Source organism: Alternaria alternata, assembly GCF_001642055.1.
Source record: "Alternaria alternata strain SRC1lrK2f unplaced genomic scaffold CC77scaffold_1, whole genome shotgun sequence".
NCBI lineage: Eukaryota > Fungi > Ascomycota > Dothideomycetes > Pleosporales > Pleosporaceae > Alternaria > Alternaria alternata.
In genome coordinates this window covers 2,179,182-2,194,327 of record NW_017306190.1, presented here as the reverse complement: position 1 = coordinate 2,194,327, position 15,146 = coordinate 2,179,182, and the positions used below count along the sequence as shown (strand labels likewise).

Genomic DNA, 15,146 nt, shown 5'->3' with positions numbered 1-15,146 from the left:
TTTGGTTGACGCTTATGATAACACGCAGCTGATGTAGTACGGATGTGACTGCCGACATGCGTGTACTCCGAGGAGAATCACAGATTGTGATTGCGACCGTTGTTCAAAGACTACTATTACTCTTTGGACAATTGTGAGGCAACGAATAATTCACATTCAGCTACTTGCAGGCTGAGCTATGATGCCACCATTCTTAGGCATCCCATTGGTTTTTCACATGTTGTTTGATCGACAGTTCATAGCGTCAGAACCGTCCAGATACAAGGATGCATAGAAGGTCACAATATGTATTCGTATAAAAAGAAGACTGGCGTGAGCCAGCGGGAAGTTTGAAGCATCAAGCCTAGATTGGTATTGAACATGTTTCTCTAAACAATCTTCTAGATAATAACTAGTAAAAAAAGTTGGTATCACCCCACCACTTCTCTGTGTAAATGCAAAGCAGTCGAGTATGGAAAATGAAAAAAGAAAACTCTTCTACTACTCGGCTCATCTACAACTCCACCTACTCCTCAACGATGCGACGAAATGTCTTGACAACAAGCAAAGGAACGCAAATCTAGTACTTGCGTACGCGCCTCTGAACAGGAGCGGGAGACTCAATAGCAGCGTTGACGCCAACCTTTGCATTAACAAGGGGCAAGTCAGCGGAGATCTCAAGGCTTGACCTCGACATGGGAGCCGCGGCAGGAATAGCGGCAGGGACAGCCGAGGTGTTACCACCAGCAAGGGCACCGATCTCGATCATGTTGTTCTGGCCAAGAGCGTTCTGGATGAAACGGGAGTTGAACTTGACAATCTTCTTGATGGCGTTGAAGTCCTCGACGTTGACGGGAAGAGGGTCCTTGACGATGAGGAAGGTTACACCCTCGGCGCAAGGAGGAGTGGTGAGGGAACCGCTGTATGTCTGGATGTCGGACGTCTTGAGGACAGAGACGACGTCGGTGAAGTCGATACCGTCGGAGATGTCGGTCTTGGTACCGGGTGTGGTGATAGCGGAAAGGGAGGACGACAGTGACTGGATCATGGAAGCAGAGTCGTTGGCGGAGACCTCGAACATGAGCGCGATGACCGCGAGCTGGCTCTCATCATCAACACCCTGGTGGACCATGTGAATCTCAAGAGGGAAGAATTCATCGTTGACGTGGTGCTCAGAGGGCGCGTGCATATGAAACTGGACAAGGCGGTAGTTGACACCAGCATAGCTGGTGGTGCCGTTGACGACAACTTCAATGGTCGTTCCGAGATTCTCGAAGACCACTGGGCCAGCGGGGATGTCGAGGGTAGGCCTGGAAGGTGCCGCGGTGATGGAGGCATCTGGTGGAAATTGTCAGTAGGGATATCATTGGCCGAGCTCGGAGGATGAACATACCGACGTTGATAGGAGACTGGTTCTTGCCAGCCTTGCAGGCTTCATTCTCAGGAGCAAGCGAGGCCCAGTTGAATGGACCGTTCATAGGCCCATAACCAAAGGTGTTTACCTCAACGGTCTCTGCGCCCTCTGCGCGCTTGAACTTGGACAGGCCGTGAAGGCATGTTGCGGATGCGGTCGAAGCAAGGAGGAGTGCGGAGAAGAGCATGATGAATGATAGACTGAGCTGAACTGTAAAGAGTGGAAAGATGCTGTAAAAGACACTGAAAGAATGTGAAGTGCTGCTGATGATGTTTCCAAACTTTTCCGAGGGCGAAGTCGCTCTTAAGCAAAAGACAAGATTGTATATGCCTCAGTACACAAGACTAACAAGAGCGAGTACGCGTGCGAAGTCTTGGTGTCGATGCTAACGATCAACGTGCAACACGAACGAAGGTGGAGTATAAAAGTAAGACAGGATCAACCCGGCCGATTACAAGATAGGTAAGGATAGGACAAGAGAAAAATAAGCCCGAAGACCCTGAGACTGGGCCAAAGAACGGTAGATACGAAAGGAAGGTGAACGGGTGAGAACGGACCGTTTAGAATAGAAGACAATGGAAGATTGGAAGTGCCGGCTTGAACGAGGGGAAAATGCTTGAGGTGGATCACCAAGCTCAAGTTATAGCTAACAATCACACGAGCATTGCATCTCAACGATTTCTTCCCGATGCCGTTCCGGTCCCTTGCCTGCCGAACAGCCATACCCCTCCGTGGAAATAGACACAGGCCAAGAGGACCAAGTCATACGTCAAGATGCCTCAGGAACGCCAGCGCTTGGCCATTGTATACAGAATACAAGATGAAGGAGCGGGGATATTCCCATACAGGTAGGTGCCAAGTTGAATTCGTGGTTAAGAAGGCGCCCAGATGCATACAGAGGGGCCACACAGGGGTCAAGAACTTGTGACATTTGCTTGGTATGCTGAGACGTGGAGCAATCCCTCGTGTCGGAAGCGAGACAGAGTCATGGTGTTCCCTTACGCTGACAGCGGACGGATGTGACGTGCTCTACCAACATCGGCGCCGTCACAAGTGTCCGCAGAGATTGGCGATCGTCATTGCGTGCTGATGGTGTTGTACAGATTTACAGAAGTCGCAGGATGTCTGAGTCGTTAGCAGACCGTTAGGAGGATGGGTATCCCTCCCAAGACTTACCATCATCTCGCAGCGCCAAGTCTGGGGAATCATTCGATTTTTACGAAATAACCAGGCGACGTTGTGGCCCAGCTTCGCCACAGCAGAATAATACCCTGGTCCTGAAACTCCACACAGGACCTCGATCCTATGAGAACTGTCTTGGCAGATCCAGGCCATGTGAACGAGGCTGCTTTGCGACGCGCGACAGGGATGCGCGTCCTATTGTATTTACCCCTAGCCTATACCTCCGAACCAAGAGCCGGATTCTCGCTGCTGCTATAGGCCTGAGTCTCGGACAGGACTCTGCCGTTCCCGTCGTATCTTCAAACCGATGGAGCGTTCGCCCACATGCTCTTCCCTTTGGTAGAATCAGTCCACTTGTGAAACTGGGGGATCGGTGTGAGAACGAAGGGTGAGCGGCTAGCTCATAATCAGGCAATTAGCAGAGGGCGCGAGTCTCCAGTGCGTTTCTGCGGTACGCCCGTACCTCAAGATAGACATCCGGATATCGTCGTGAGCGATATCTTGAGGGGCTTGGCAGGTGAAGTATAGCATACGCGGACGCCAAGCTGAGACGATGGCGTGTGTGGTGGTTAAAGCGATTACTGAAGGCTTGCGAAAGCAGGGACACAGGATACGCGGGATACGACAAGTAACCGCGGTAAGCACTTGTGGCGCAAGCTTGTAACAAGCCACATTGCGCACAATTATCCACCACCACGCTACCTCCCATCGCAATACAGCTACCCGTCAGACTTTCCCGACTACCAAGATCATCGATATGTAGTGAGCATCAAAAGGCAAAGATCGCCGCAGTTCACCCTACTCCACCGTTAGGACGTTAAACACAATACGGCCCGACTTGCAATCTCCGCATCCAAGCTCCTTCCCTGTAATTAGCTAGCTGTAACGATGGAGCCACAGGAGTCCCAGGACACAGTTGAGACTCAGCTTTCAACACCATGCCTAGCATCACGAAGCCAAGCTTGGCACTATACACGCCTCGTCGAGGTACAACATGACCTGACCATCGGTCTTATCGTCGGGAGTAGGCTGTTCGACTTGTTTCTTCGCAACACCTTGCCAAGTATATCCGCGTGTTTCTCTCCACCTCAAACCTTTGGCATTCGGTCTTATGCTTGCGAGGCGTTTTTCTCTTATGCGCGGTCTTGTTCGGCCTTGTATACATAGGCAGCGTGGTGTAGTTTCTTGTATACTTGGGTGCCCAGAGGTGTTGTGCGGAGGCGGAGTGTACTGTGACTTGGTCGCCAATGTTCCTGGGCTCATTCCCCATGTCCCGGAATAACTCTCCGCTCTTGGCGATCGGCCTTACGTGTGGCATGACGGGCTGATTGCACTCACGTCGAGATCTCGAGCTGACGAAGCCTTTGGCTGAAGAGCATTCTCTTTGGTGCACCAATTACACGTCAAGCATTACTGCTACCGGTGGTGGCATTACCGGTTGCGGAACTTAAATTCGCCTGGTCCTTCGTCGGACTTACCGTCCACGTGGGCACAACGGCGACAAGTGAGTGGTGACATACTATCGGATCCAGAATCAGCGCTTAGCATACGGTGAGTAGATCGGATTTCTGCTGTATCGTTGCTACAGACAGGGATCAGCTCGTAGAACTTGCTTAGTTCAGCAGAGTTTGACATCACGCGACACTGTGGAGCCTGTAGATATTGGAATATTATGCAGGCATTATGATTAAATCTTCCTTTCGTCTACTGTGCATGGTATCATCTAGCATGTCTAAAACGCTCATAACTCGTGTCCTCATCCTGTGACCGACTGGTACGGCCGAAGTATTCTTCGCCACCATCCCTTTCGTCCGCACTGACAAGTGGCTGGCGGCTACTCGTACCGTGCAGTACTGTGTCAGCATTGAACGGCGTGGCCGGAATATCAACATCGATGCCAACGTCTTCGAACCCTTCATCAGGACGCGGCGCCTTCTGGTAGCCTTTAGCGTATGAAGTCCCCTGTTCTAGCTCTTCCTTATCTCCTAGTCGTGTTCGACTCGACGCCCTAGTCGACGCCATTGATCCAGACGGTGAACCCCGTCGTGCATACGGACCCATCTCGGTGAGCGTAGTGAAAGTAGAGGGAGTGCCAGGCCTTGACATGTCTTCGGGTCGGCCGTACAGCTCCCCGTCGCCACCAAATTGTTCCCGGAACTCTGCACGCTTCTTGAAGTTCTCGAAGTCGAGCTCTGACTCGGTGACGACTTCCATGTGAGGGATTTCTGTCCCACCACTTACATGCTTGCCTGGCTGATGAGAATCCATTTCTGTCATAAAATAATCACCGAAGCGGTCATAGCCTGGCGTTGATGGCATAGCGCGATCGGTCGAACGCCGGTGAGGTGCATCGAAGATATCTCGATCAGCGTTTGACCGGTGGCCATATATCTCTTTCAGGAGATGCTGAGACTTTGCGTGTACCATTGGCGTAAGCAGCTTCTTGTATAGCGCGGGGTGGCCATAGCGAGACGAGACCTTGGTGCTCTTCTTCGATTTCGGGTGATCCACGGAATGGGAACCCTCTACATCGGAGTAGGGGAGCGTGGAGTAGTACAGCAGTTTATCGTCGAAAGCTCGCCTGCAGTACCACTTGAAGCCGAATAGCAGGAAGGGTAGCGGAACCATGGCATACAGCATGTTGCCGGTTCCTACTTGTATATTATCAAAATCGATCGATCCAACACCGTTTGCACCAACGACCAGCGCGATGACCGCATCTGCAAAGGCGACCGCGAATAGCATGCGATTTACTAGGAGCTTCCAGAATCTGCCGCCAGACTCGGTCTTCGTAATGAAAACATACTGAAGCAGGTACTTCTTGAAAACGCTATCCATGGCGATGTAGAAGGCTGTCACTGGGAAGATGATCGGTTGTAGTGTTCCCATGCAAAGACCTACAGTCGACACGAAGAGATAGTTGTTGTAGTAGTCGGCATATGGGAATGGTTGAGGCGCGCTGAGCTCAATAAGCTCTCTTGGAGTTGGCGAGAAGAAGGTACGTTGGAACCAGGACCACAAGAAAATCCAGGCTTGCGAGAGATCGATGGCAGCACCAAGGTTTCGCTGCATTTGCCAGGTAAGCCAGAAGGTAGACACATTACACAATCCGGTCATAACCTTGGTGAACAGATGACCATCCTGAATAGCTTCCCAGACGCCTTGATCCTGCGCTGCGACGACGGCAGCGACGAACCGCCACGCCGAACCGAATACAGAGAAGACGAGGAGGTTGTTGAACACGAAGAAGGAGTACAGACGAGCAGTGACATGGCGTTCCCTGGAGGTCTTCGAGACATCTCCGGAGTGTGTGAACAATCGACGGAACTGAGATTACGGATATCATGTCAGCTTATATCTCAGAGATTGCTTGTGAGGGGTTTACTGACCACCACAGGAACTCCCATGTACATTAGAGTTTGCACCAAGGGGGCCAAGATACCCTGTGCAATAGCCCAACCTGTCGGGTGGGCTTGAAGGTTCGTCATGAACGCTGGCCATACAAGCCCCAAGTGGGAGAAGTCTGACAAGAAGACGGATGTCAAGATGTTAGGAACAACGAAAGCAATGGTGAACAGCACTACCCATAGACCATCCCAGAAAGCACGTATTCTGCGAGTCCTTCGTGTCATCGGAAGGTTCTGCCAAAGGAGGTCATGGGGCTTGGGGGCGAGGTAGACGTCACAACCTGCAGGGCCCTTCTTCCTCGTCGCATACGCAACCGCATGAGCATCTTCGATGTGCGCGTAGGATGCAAATCCATAGGGCATGGGATTTCGCATGTCGACACCTTCTCGTACTTCCTTGATCGTTGTCTCCAACCTTGCGATTCGGTCCGTCAGGTAGTCGATCGCATCGAGTTTCCCTTTGCCATGCACAGCTTGATCGTCTTTCGTGGCTTTGCACGTAGGACGCTTGGCGGGCAGCTTGTTCGGGTTGCTCAGGTACTCCGCCAAGTGCTTCTCGAGTTGGCGGACAGCGTCATCATGCGCCTCAATAAGCTTTGGCAAATCCTTAACATTGCGACCGATCACTGTCCGGGGGATGGTATCGATTGACTTGGCTTGTTCGACAAGCTCGACAAGCCCGGCATCCGTTCGCGATGATTCGGGAACGTGTGTAAGCTTTTTGATGTTAGCTAAGTTTCTTGACTACAGTGACAAGACTTACCAGTAACGTTCGCGAGTGCAGGCTAGACTTGTATTCCTGAGTGTTGAAATACGCACGCCTAAGTTTTAGAATCGCTCTGTAATTCAACCAAAGGAAGAAACACACAACACCCTGGATCAGATACGCCACCACGACGTAAGCCCAGAATTTCCTTCCAAATATGTACTGCGGCGTAAACTTCATCAGGGTCGGTATCTCTTTCCACTGCTTATAAAGCGGCGAGCCTCCTACGACGTTGACAGGTATCAGAATGCCTACACCCACCACTGTCAACACCATGAAGATGTCCCGAATCATTCGAAGGAACCGTAGGAAGACGACCGCATCCAGACCGATAGTGTCCACTAATTCCTGCTCTTTCACATTTTTGACTGCATCCAACCAACTGAACGGCTTCTTGTCCAGTTGTTTCGGTCGGTGTTTCTCATCGGCATGTTTCGCTCGTGGTGCATAGACTCTCGAGTTGCGTGGTCGGAGAAAGCAGAATACAACGACTAGTAGCCCGGATATAACGAAGGAATATACAATAGCGGCGTAAATCGAGTTCTCTTGGATCTGAAATATGGGTAAGTATGATGTTCGCAAGGGTTCGACGCAACATGTGTTTGTACTTACTTCACCCTGGAACGGATCTGCAATCAGGTCGAGAAACTTATCAGTACCACTTTCGCCATTCTGTCGCCTCCCAACATCCATACTGGAAACCCCCCTCTTCAAGCGAATGTACTCAGTAGTTGATGTCCGAAAACGTTCCGGAAATGGCAGCGAATAGTAAAAATGACGTTGTGTGGTTGGATAACAGAGTAAAAAAGAATAACTAAGAAAACAAAGTGATTATGAGAGAAGCTTAGATTTACGCCGATTAACGAGGTACGCGTAACGATCCCCCGGACTTCTTTGTTGGGACGATGTCACAGTACTAGAATGCTCTTTCCGCGCATCGCCGCCGAGCGACGTCATTCCCGCCGCTTAGTGTGGGTCAAACGCTCGCTGAAAGAACATTTCGCGTCGAAGCTTTGAACAAATCGGCATCATGGTGTGAAGCGGAATACGATCTGGACCATCATTCCAGGCCTAAAAATAGTGTATCGTGGGGTCAGGTTGCACGCGTCCAGACCTTGGGACCGAAAATTCTGGTGCACTATCTCGTGGACAGCCTGTGGGACTTGGCAGGGTCCCTGATGTACTCCAGAGTAGCAATAATTTCATGTGCCTGCACCGCCAATCATCAGCTGCATCAGTACAAACCGTTCGACGATCAGCTCGCGAAAATCAGGAGGGTCGTGTCTCAAAAGAGGACAACATAGCTCAACATAGCGAGGCTTACTGTGACGTCATGGTCATCGGCCAACCTGCGGGAACCTGGAGTACGAGGTAGCACGTTTATTCAGAACACCGTGTCAGGCCGACTACAATGTAGCGCTAACATCCGGAGAAAACGGGCTTCTTCGCAGTAGCAGAGCACCGCGGACAATACGATACGACAGGTCCATCGACAAGTCACTCGGACAGGCATAGCGTTTGATCATCTATGAATCATGTCTGAATCACAGACGTCTTTATCATCACTTTTCCAATGAGCGATCTGAAGGCATATGAGCCGAATATCACGTATACTTTCAAATGTAACCCATAAAGCTCGCTACATGCTCAGTCCAAACCAACTCTTAATGCCATTCCACCCACGCCCATGGTAGCTCTCTCCAACATGCTGTATCATCAAACCGGCCATCGCGCACCTTAGCAGTGCGCGGGTGTCCACCCCGTAGGGAAAAGAATCTATGGATATCACGAAACGAAAAAAAGAAGAGAGGGGTATGCAAAGAGTGAGAAAAGATTGCAGAGAGGTGACTACTCAACCTCATGCCTTCTCCTTCTTCTTTTCCTTTTCCTTCTTGTCGTGATGGTGGTGATGCTTCTCTGATTTTGCATCCTTCTTAGCTGCGGCTTCGGCCATGAGTTGTTCGAATGCCATGAAGTCGCCTTCTTCTTCGGGATCGCGCTCGGCCTACATCTAGTTAGCATCCATATCATCCACGCGTAAGACAAAGAGCGTACCTTTTGGAACATCTCGCCGATAATCATCAGCGCGTGTGCTCGTTCCACTCGCTTCTCCAGCTTGATCTTCTTATCGTTGAGAACGGAGTCGCATACATCCCTAAGTACGCTCTGAATCTCGAATTTGCTGCCTCTCCAGGCCGCAGCGAGAATCTTGCCAGTAACACGCTTCTCATATTCAGCCTTCTTCTCGTCTGTCCAGGCTTCTCCGCCCTGTTCCTCTAGCTTGGCCATTTCCTCCATAGTAAGCTGCGCGTCTATCGCTGCAGACATGGTGGACCAGGTGTCCTTGACGAGCGTGCCCTTATCCTTGATACGGGAGAAGAAGCCTGAGATACCGAGGAACTTCTGCGACTTGAGGAATGAAGAGGCCTTCATGATGTACGTGGCACCGATGGCGTGGAGGATCTCAAGACCGAAAGATTCCATCTTGAGGTTCTCGATCTCCAGATGAATCTTCTCCTTGAAGGCTGCGGTAACATCGGTCGCCTTGTCGGTTTCAGTCCACACCGAGATACGATCGATGAGCTTCTTGGCGAGGTTGGCAACACGTTCGTCACGGATCTTCTTGCGTTCCATCTCGTATGCCGCGAGCTCTTCCCGCTGCTCCTTGGTGAGACCGGCCTTCTTCTTCTGCTTCTCACGTAGCTCTTTCTCCGCATCGGTCATGCCCTCCGCCTCCATACGTGCCTGTTCCTCCGATTTGTCCATGATGGCTGCGCGGATTGGTATGCCTCGTGATTGCGGCGTGCTCGTTCGGGACGGGGGCGATGCTGCTCTCGGTGCAGTAGACGATTCGGCAGTGTTCTCAGCATATGCTGGGGGCGCCTCAGCGTACACAGGTGGTGGTGCATCTGCTGCGTGTGCTCCTGCGCGCTCCGCTGCTGCTTCAGCTTCCTTGGCCTGAGCAGCAGCACTTGGGGCTGTGGTCTCTGTGGTACCGGCAGCCGGGGTAGCGCCAGCTGTGGCAGTCGCAGGAGTCTTTTCGGCCTCGACCTTTTCGGCTTCTGCTTGGGCGGCGGCTTCTTCCTCCATCTCACGCTGGGAGATCTCCATGGTCTTGGTCAGGTCCTTCATCAACGAGATCTCGCCGATCCTATGAGTGTCAGCGTCTCTCTTCTGCATACAGACATTGCTGTAATGAGCCATGGTGTTGTCCTACCAGTCCACGAAAGCCTCTCCACCAAAGATCATGGTGAAGAACTCGGATGGATCCTCTGTGCCTCTGTTAGCGTTCTGCAACCATTACTACACCACGTGTATATCCATACCAAATCCGCTGCTAGGCATCGCACCCTCCTTGCCATATTTGTCGTATGCTGCTCGCAGCTGGTCGTCGCTGAGTATTTGGTACGCCTCGCCAATCTGTCACCCCGTCAGCCCCGCAATCCTGGTGGAGTATCGAACAGGATCGCCATATCCTCTACTCATGAGTAAATCAACGTACTTCTTGGAACTTCGCGTGTGCTGTCTCATCGCCAGGGTTCTTGTCTGCGTCGGAATTAGTCCTTGAGGCTTTGGAGAAAGTCGTTGCGCAATATACCGGGGTGCAGTTTGATAGCGAGCTTGCGGTACGCCTTCTTGATTTCGAGCTCCGTCGCGGTGGGCGGTACGCCGAGGGCGTCGTAGTATGCGGTTTCCACGACCATGGTTGCGAATATCTAGGACTTGGGGTGAGTGGTGGGAGCGATCAAGAGTATATGCGTTGGGCGCGCGTCGGCAGGCTACACATGCCTGTGAAAATGCTGCACCGCCACAGCCGACGTCACCACGCTAAAAACATCCGAATACCCTTGACAGTCCATCCATCACACGTGGGTGAACCATACTCGGCAGGTGAATGTTACAAGTCGTTCACAAGATGCGAAAGAGAATTTACGGGGTTGTCAAATTCATATACTCTTATTCATAGATATGCTAGATAAGAGAGCTGGTCTATACAAGCTCAGAACCCCACCCGTTCGAGGTATACCCGCCATGGCCATATGATTCATTTGAAGAACCCAATATCACCCTTCGCCGCCCCATGCAGACGCCATGCTAGAATTTCAGTCCGTGTATCATGAACCGTTAAGTGGGATACTTTTAGACCAAACTGGAGACAAATCGAGAAAATGCAGTCGAGGGTGGAGTGCGCCGTGTGTCCGAGGACGACGGAGGATGTTGCAAAAAGCAAGCATGGTGTTGCAGACTCGGAAGTGTGCCGGAGCTTTTTAGACGCTGAACTTGGCCTTTGCACGGGTGCTACCGGCGTTGGCAGCATCAGTGTGACCAGAGAACTCGACGGCCTCGTTTTCCTTGAGCTGAAGCGCCTGCTTGAACCGCTTGCCAATCTTCAACAAAACCTCCTTGCCCTTCTCCTGGGTCCTGCCCTTTCCGCCTTCGCCGGGGATAGCGCGGCCGACTGTGCGGGTCCACAGACCGATACGGTAGAAGCCTCGCCTAACGTTGACGACGACACCCATGACCTCATTGTCGTCCTCGTCCTCGAGGTTCTCTCCGATGGCAGCGAGCATAACATGGAGCCAGAGCGCATCGATGTTGATGACCTTCTTGTCCTTGAACTGGAAGGCCCATTTGCCTCCGTGCTTGTTCTGCGCGTCTTCCCACTCGGGTCGTACGCCCTTCTTGAAGAGATGGTAGTCGGACTTGAGCGCAAGGTCGGATGTGGGGGTGATGTTGTTCTGTGTGCGATGTCAGCTTTGCCCGTTGTTGCTGATATTGGAACATGACTTACGTAGATACCCCAGAACTCCTCGACTGAGTCAAATGAGATGACCTCCTTCAGCAGTTCGGCCCAGTTGTCGCCCTGCAGTTGTTAGCATGGAACAATCGACGCCCAAGACGGAGCAATGTCGTACCTTGCCGCTCGGGGGCTTGGTGAACCAGAGCGTCCATGTGTTCATGAGCGGGTGCTTGACGTTGAAGTTCTCGGGGTCGTGGAAGACGGTGCGGATCTCGCCCTCGCCTCCGGCGTTGTTGGTGGAAGACTGTTCCTCGCCCTCGGCGGAGTTCTCAGTTGGCGAGATGGGGATCGTGTCCAGCGGAACCTGCTGGTTGGGCTGCGGTGCTGATGCGACTTCGGCCATTGTCGATGTGCTTGTGGGGTGTTGTGGGGGTGGATATGGAGGTTGCCTTTGGTAAAAGAGGGACTACAAGCGATGGTTGCAGTCGTGTGGTAATTTGGCGGTTGGTGGTGGGCGGAATCAGGTGAAGGCGGGGCTTGTCGCAATCGCACCAGGCGATTATACGGGAGGAGTCGCGGGGTTGCGCTGCCTTTCTTGCGTCGGATAAGAGAAAGGACAAGTGAGAGGTGACTGTTTGCGGCGGGCGTGTCTGTCGGGGAAGAATATGCGTGCAGTCGCAAGGCAATTCGTGGGACCCTTTAGGCTTACTTGGCACGTACCTCGCGCTAGGTCCCGTTTCAAACTGTAACACGGAGAGCATAAAGAAGCAACCGGTTGATGTCATGGCAAAACTAACTTTACAACTAGCTACTTTTTTTCGTGTCCACGTTACTGCTGTCAAGGGAGCTCATGATAAACTTCCTCTTAAACAGCCTCGTCGCCGAGCAAAACGCGTTTCAATATAAGCACATCTACGGCCCAACCTCAGCTATGAAAGAGCAGAGTTGGAATTTGACATCCGTGCTACAAACATCACGCTCACATTGTAATCGTGCCGCAGCATGGCGCGAAAAGTATACATTAGTAATTGTTATATGCCCAGTTTCCCAAATGGCTGAATGTCGCCTGCATAATACATGTAAACGTGAGACGCTCATAGCTCGCTCTTGTTCAGAGTCTCGTGGACCTCTGTAACCACCTCGGGTGTCTTGTCGAGTCCCATCACTCCCATCAGCTTGCCAAACTCCAGCTTAAATTGAGTGTAGGCAATGTCGAAGCGCGCACCCGCGAGCCAGGCGACAAAGAGCTAAATTTTGTTAGAGGTCGTTGGAAGTAACGTAGTTGCGATACATACCATGATGAATGTGATGACCAGAACTGTACCAACAACGGCGGCGACAATGTAGACCAAGTCCCAGTTGGCCTCGGAGTCCTCTTTCCGTTTCCGCTCCGCCTCCTCGATGGTGGCAGGTGCCTTCTTGTCGACTGGTGGTTGTTGCGTCGGGAATATTGACTCGATGAATTGCTCAATCTAACATGATTAGCAACAGCGGCTTCAACAGGATCTATATGACTCACTCTTCCGAGGGTGATGCTGATCTTGAGGAAGTTGGGGTCGTGGGGGTTGTTCTTCTTCGCGATCTTGCGAGCGTATCTCCTGAAGACTTCGCAGACGAGCTGCAGATTTTGTGTCGACTCAACCATCAGTTGGCATGCCTCACCCTTGGTGATCTTGACGTTCTTCTGGAAGAGAGCATAGTTCTGGAAGCATGTCTCGAGCGTCGCAATGGCCATAGTTTGCGGGATAGCGCAGAAGTTGAACACACTCTGCTCTCGGAGACCTGCGAGATAGTACAAGCAGTCGTCTGCTCGGGTCAGCGCAGTTAGAATCATCTCTGAGCTGCAGTTTAGGGCCTTCTGCTTGTTCTCGGGCTTGAAGAGGTCTTCAAACTCATTAACGTGCTTTGACCAGATCTCCTTAGGCCAGAATCGCCGTCCATCATCAATATCCTCCTTGATGTCACGGGTGATGTTGACTTGTTGGAGGAACTGGCCCATGGATTCCATCAGCTCTGGCCTCTTCAGCAGCGCAGCGTTTGCTAAGCCAGCCTCAACAAACAGACGTGTGCAACCCTCGCCTACCAGACCGGCGACGTAATGGCAGTACAACTCGTATTCCTTGATGGTCTTGACGCCAGCGTTGAACTCGGCGTTGTTCGCGTAGTCTGCCATGCCGTTGCCCATGCGCTTGGTAATGTCCTTGATGATATCCTGGTAGACAGGCTTGATCTTCTTGAACTCCTCAATGACCACGTTGAACTCGACCAGAAGTTGCCTGTCCTTCTCGTTCGGGCCGTTCTCTGTGAAGTTCCATCCATCCTTGTCCAAAATGTCCTGGAAGTTGCGCAGTAAAGGCTCCTTCTTCTCCAGGGGTATCGTCATGTCATCCTCGATGGTGTCCAAACCGCGCAGGACTAGGTAGAACAGCGTGACGGGCACCAGAAGCTCGGGGTGCAGCTCGAGGATGACGGCAGCGAAACTTCGGCTGGTCTTGTTGAGGAAGTGGAAGCATCGTTTCAGGGACTCGCATTCTTTCGATTCGTCGCGCTCGTGTACTGCGTTATGCCACACTTTCCTAGCCAAGCATTAGCCGTGTTCCGGTTTGCGCAAACTCTGGCTGCACGCGATGGCGCCTTTACCTACCATTGAATGATTGACCGCAGTTCGTTGGGGTGAACCACGTAGTAGAGCATGCTCAGAGGGCTAGGCATGATGGGCCAAGTTAAAGGAGTCTTGGATGGAGGAGGTATTAACAGATCGCTTGACACCGGTAGTATAATGGCAGGACGCGGACCAATTCGGCGACAGAAGACAGGATTGAGAAAACAGCGAGTACCACGACTTCTCTGGCAGGTTGAACTGTCTCTTGGGCGCGAGAAGTGTGAGGTCTAGGAGCGTCTCCGCAAATTGCAACAATTGGACCCTGTAGCGCACGGCCTTAGCAACCCGCGTTTCTGCACCTCCCCCTCGGATCAGGGATGAGAAACACCGAAAACACCGAAACTCGCATCTTCGTTCCTGAGTACTGCACGACCTTGTTGCGATTGGTGCGAAATACGACGGTAAAAAATAGTTACTGTCGTATTGCAGCCAGCTCTTTGCGCCTGAACACTAAGCTGATCACTTCATAGAGCCAAGCAAATGTGTATCCGCACTGGTGCCTACACTGCAGTTCCCATGAGAAAACTGCTGTTCGGCAGACCGTTGTGTCCTTCACGCTTAGTTCTAGGGACACGAGTGGTCAAACAGTGTGTACGTGAGGTGACAGACTGATCAACTCCACTGCTATTGGTAATTCAATTCCAAACATGCTTCAAGTACATCTCCTTGGAATAACTGCCCCCCTCTTACGTATCAGTCAAACTCTCTGGGTATACCAGCATCCCTTTCAATTCCTAAAATGTGTATTGATGAGTTGTCTCTGCAAAGGTACTCGTTGCACACGACAGGCATTGGACAGCTTGTTGATGTGGCTATCTTCGCTCTGCCCAAGATCCGGTTTGTCTGCGCCACAGCACAACAAACATCATAGCCAAACCTTCCCCATTCGACAAATATAGAGGCTCGAAATTCCCGTGCGATTCAAATTGACCTCTAAAATCAAAACCTTCGGGCAGTGAAGCAGTGACGGACACTGTCAATAATTACGCCACGCG

The 15,146-nt window shown here is 51.7% G+C and overlaps 6 protein-coding genes across 6 annotated transcripts; all 6 read right to left on the bottom strand.

Moving 5' to 3' along the window:
* Positions 1–559: 559 nt before the first annotated feature.
* Positions 560–1,580, bottom strand: CC77DRAFT_923978 (carbonic anhydrase; the record flags this gene model as incomplete). The annotated part of the gene is made up of 2 exons (XM_018533776.1): positions 560–1,317; positions 1,373–1,580. The coding sequence occupies 2 exons, from the start codon at positions 1,578–1,580 to the stop codon at positions 560–562; spliced, it is 966 nt and encodes a 321-aa protein (XP_018391941.1).
* An 800-nt stretch (positions 1,581–2,380) lies between these two features.
* CC77DRAFT_54644 (hypothetical protein) lies at positions 2,381–3,403 on the bottom strand. Its single transcript, XM_018532124.1, has 3 exons — positions 3,039–3,403; positions 2,570–2,909; positions 2,381–2,518 (listed from the first exon to the last, which is right to left on the bottom strand). The coding sequence occupies exons 1-2, from the start codon at positions 3,282–3,284 to the stop codon at positions 2,697–2,699; spliced, it is 459 nt and encodes a 152-aa protein (XP_018391940.1). The 5' UTR covers positions 3,285–3,403; the 3' UTR covers positions 2,381–2,518; positions 2,570–2,696.
* Positions 3,404–4,294: 891 nt separating this feature from the next.
* On the bottom strand, positions 4,295–7,441 carry CC77DRAFT_923806 (hypothetical protein; the record flags this gene model as incomplete). The annotated part of the gene is made up of 3 exons (XM_018533758.1): positions 4,295–5,902; positions 5,965–6,699; positions 6,746–7,441. The coding sequence occupies 3 exons, from the start codon at positions 7,439–7,441 to the stop codon at positions 4,295–4,297; spliced, it is 3,039 nt and encodes a 1,012-aa protein (XP_018391939.1).
* A 945-nt stretch (positions 7,442–8,386) lies between these two features.
* Positions 8,387–10,469, bottom strand: CC77DRAFT_1015803 (DnaJ-domain-containing protein). The gene is made up of 6 exons (XM_018524097.1): positions 10,347–10,469; positions 10,251–10,294; positions 10,075–10,168; positions 9,966–10,020; positions 8,804–9,899; positions 8,387–8,753 (listed from the first exon to the last, which is right to left on the bottom strand). Exons 1-6 carry the CDS (start codon positions 10,450–10,452, stop codon positions 8,607–8,609), a joined length of 1,542 nt encoding a protein of 513 aa, XP_018391938.1. The 5' UTR covers positions 10,453–10,469; the 3' UTR covers positions 8,387–8,606.
* Positions 10,470–11,016: 547 nt separating this feature from the next.
* On the bottom strand, positions 11,017–11,892 carry CC77DRAFT_923933 (eukaryotic translation initiation factor 4E; the record flags this gene model as incomplete). Its single annotated transcript, XM_018533769.1, has 3 exons — positions 11,017–11,487; positions 11,541–11,612; positions 11,665–11,892. 3 exons carry the CDS (start codon positions 11,890–11,892, stop codon positions 11,017–11,019), a joined length of 771 nt encoding a protein of 256 aa, XP_018391937.1.
* Positions 11,893–12,554: 662 nt separating this feature from the next.
* CC77DRAFT_1015801 (farnesyl-diphosphate farnesyltransferase) lies at positions 12,555–14,388 on the bottom strand. The gene is made up of 4 exons (XM_018524096.1): positions 14,134–14,388; positions 13,009–14,065; positions 12,785–12,961; positions 12,555–12,736 (listed from the first exon to the last, which is right to left on the bottom strand). The coding sequence occupies exons 1-4, from the start codon at positions 14,199–14,201 to the stop codon at positions 12,584–12,586; spliced, it is 1,455 nt and encodes a 484-aa protein (XP_018391936.1). The 5' UTR covers positions 14,202–14,388; the 3' UTR covers positions 12,555–12,583.
* Between the last annotated feature and the right edge of the window lie 758 nt (positions 14,389–15,146).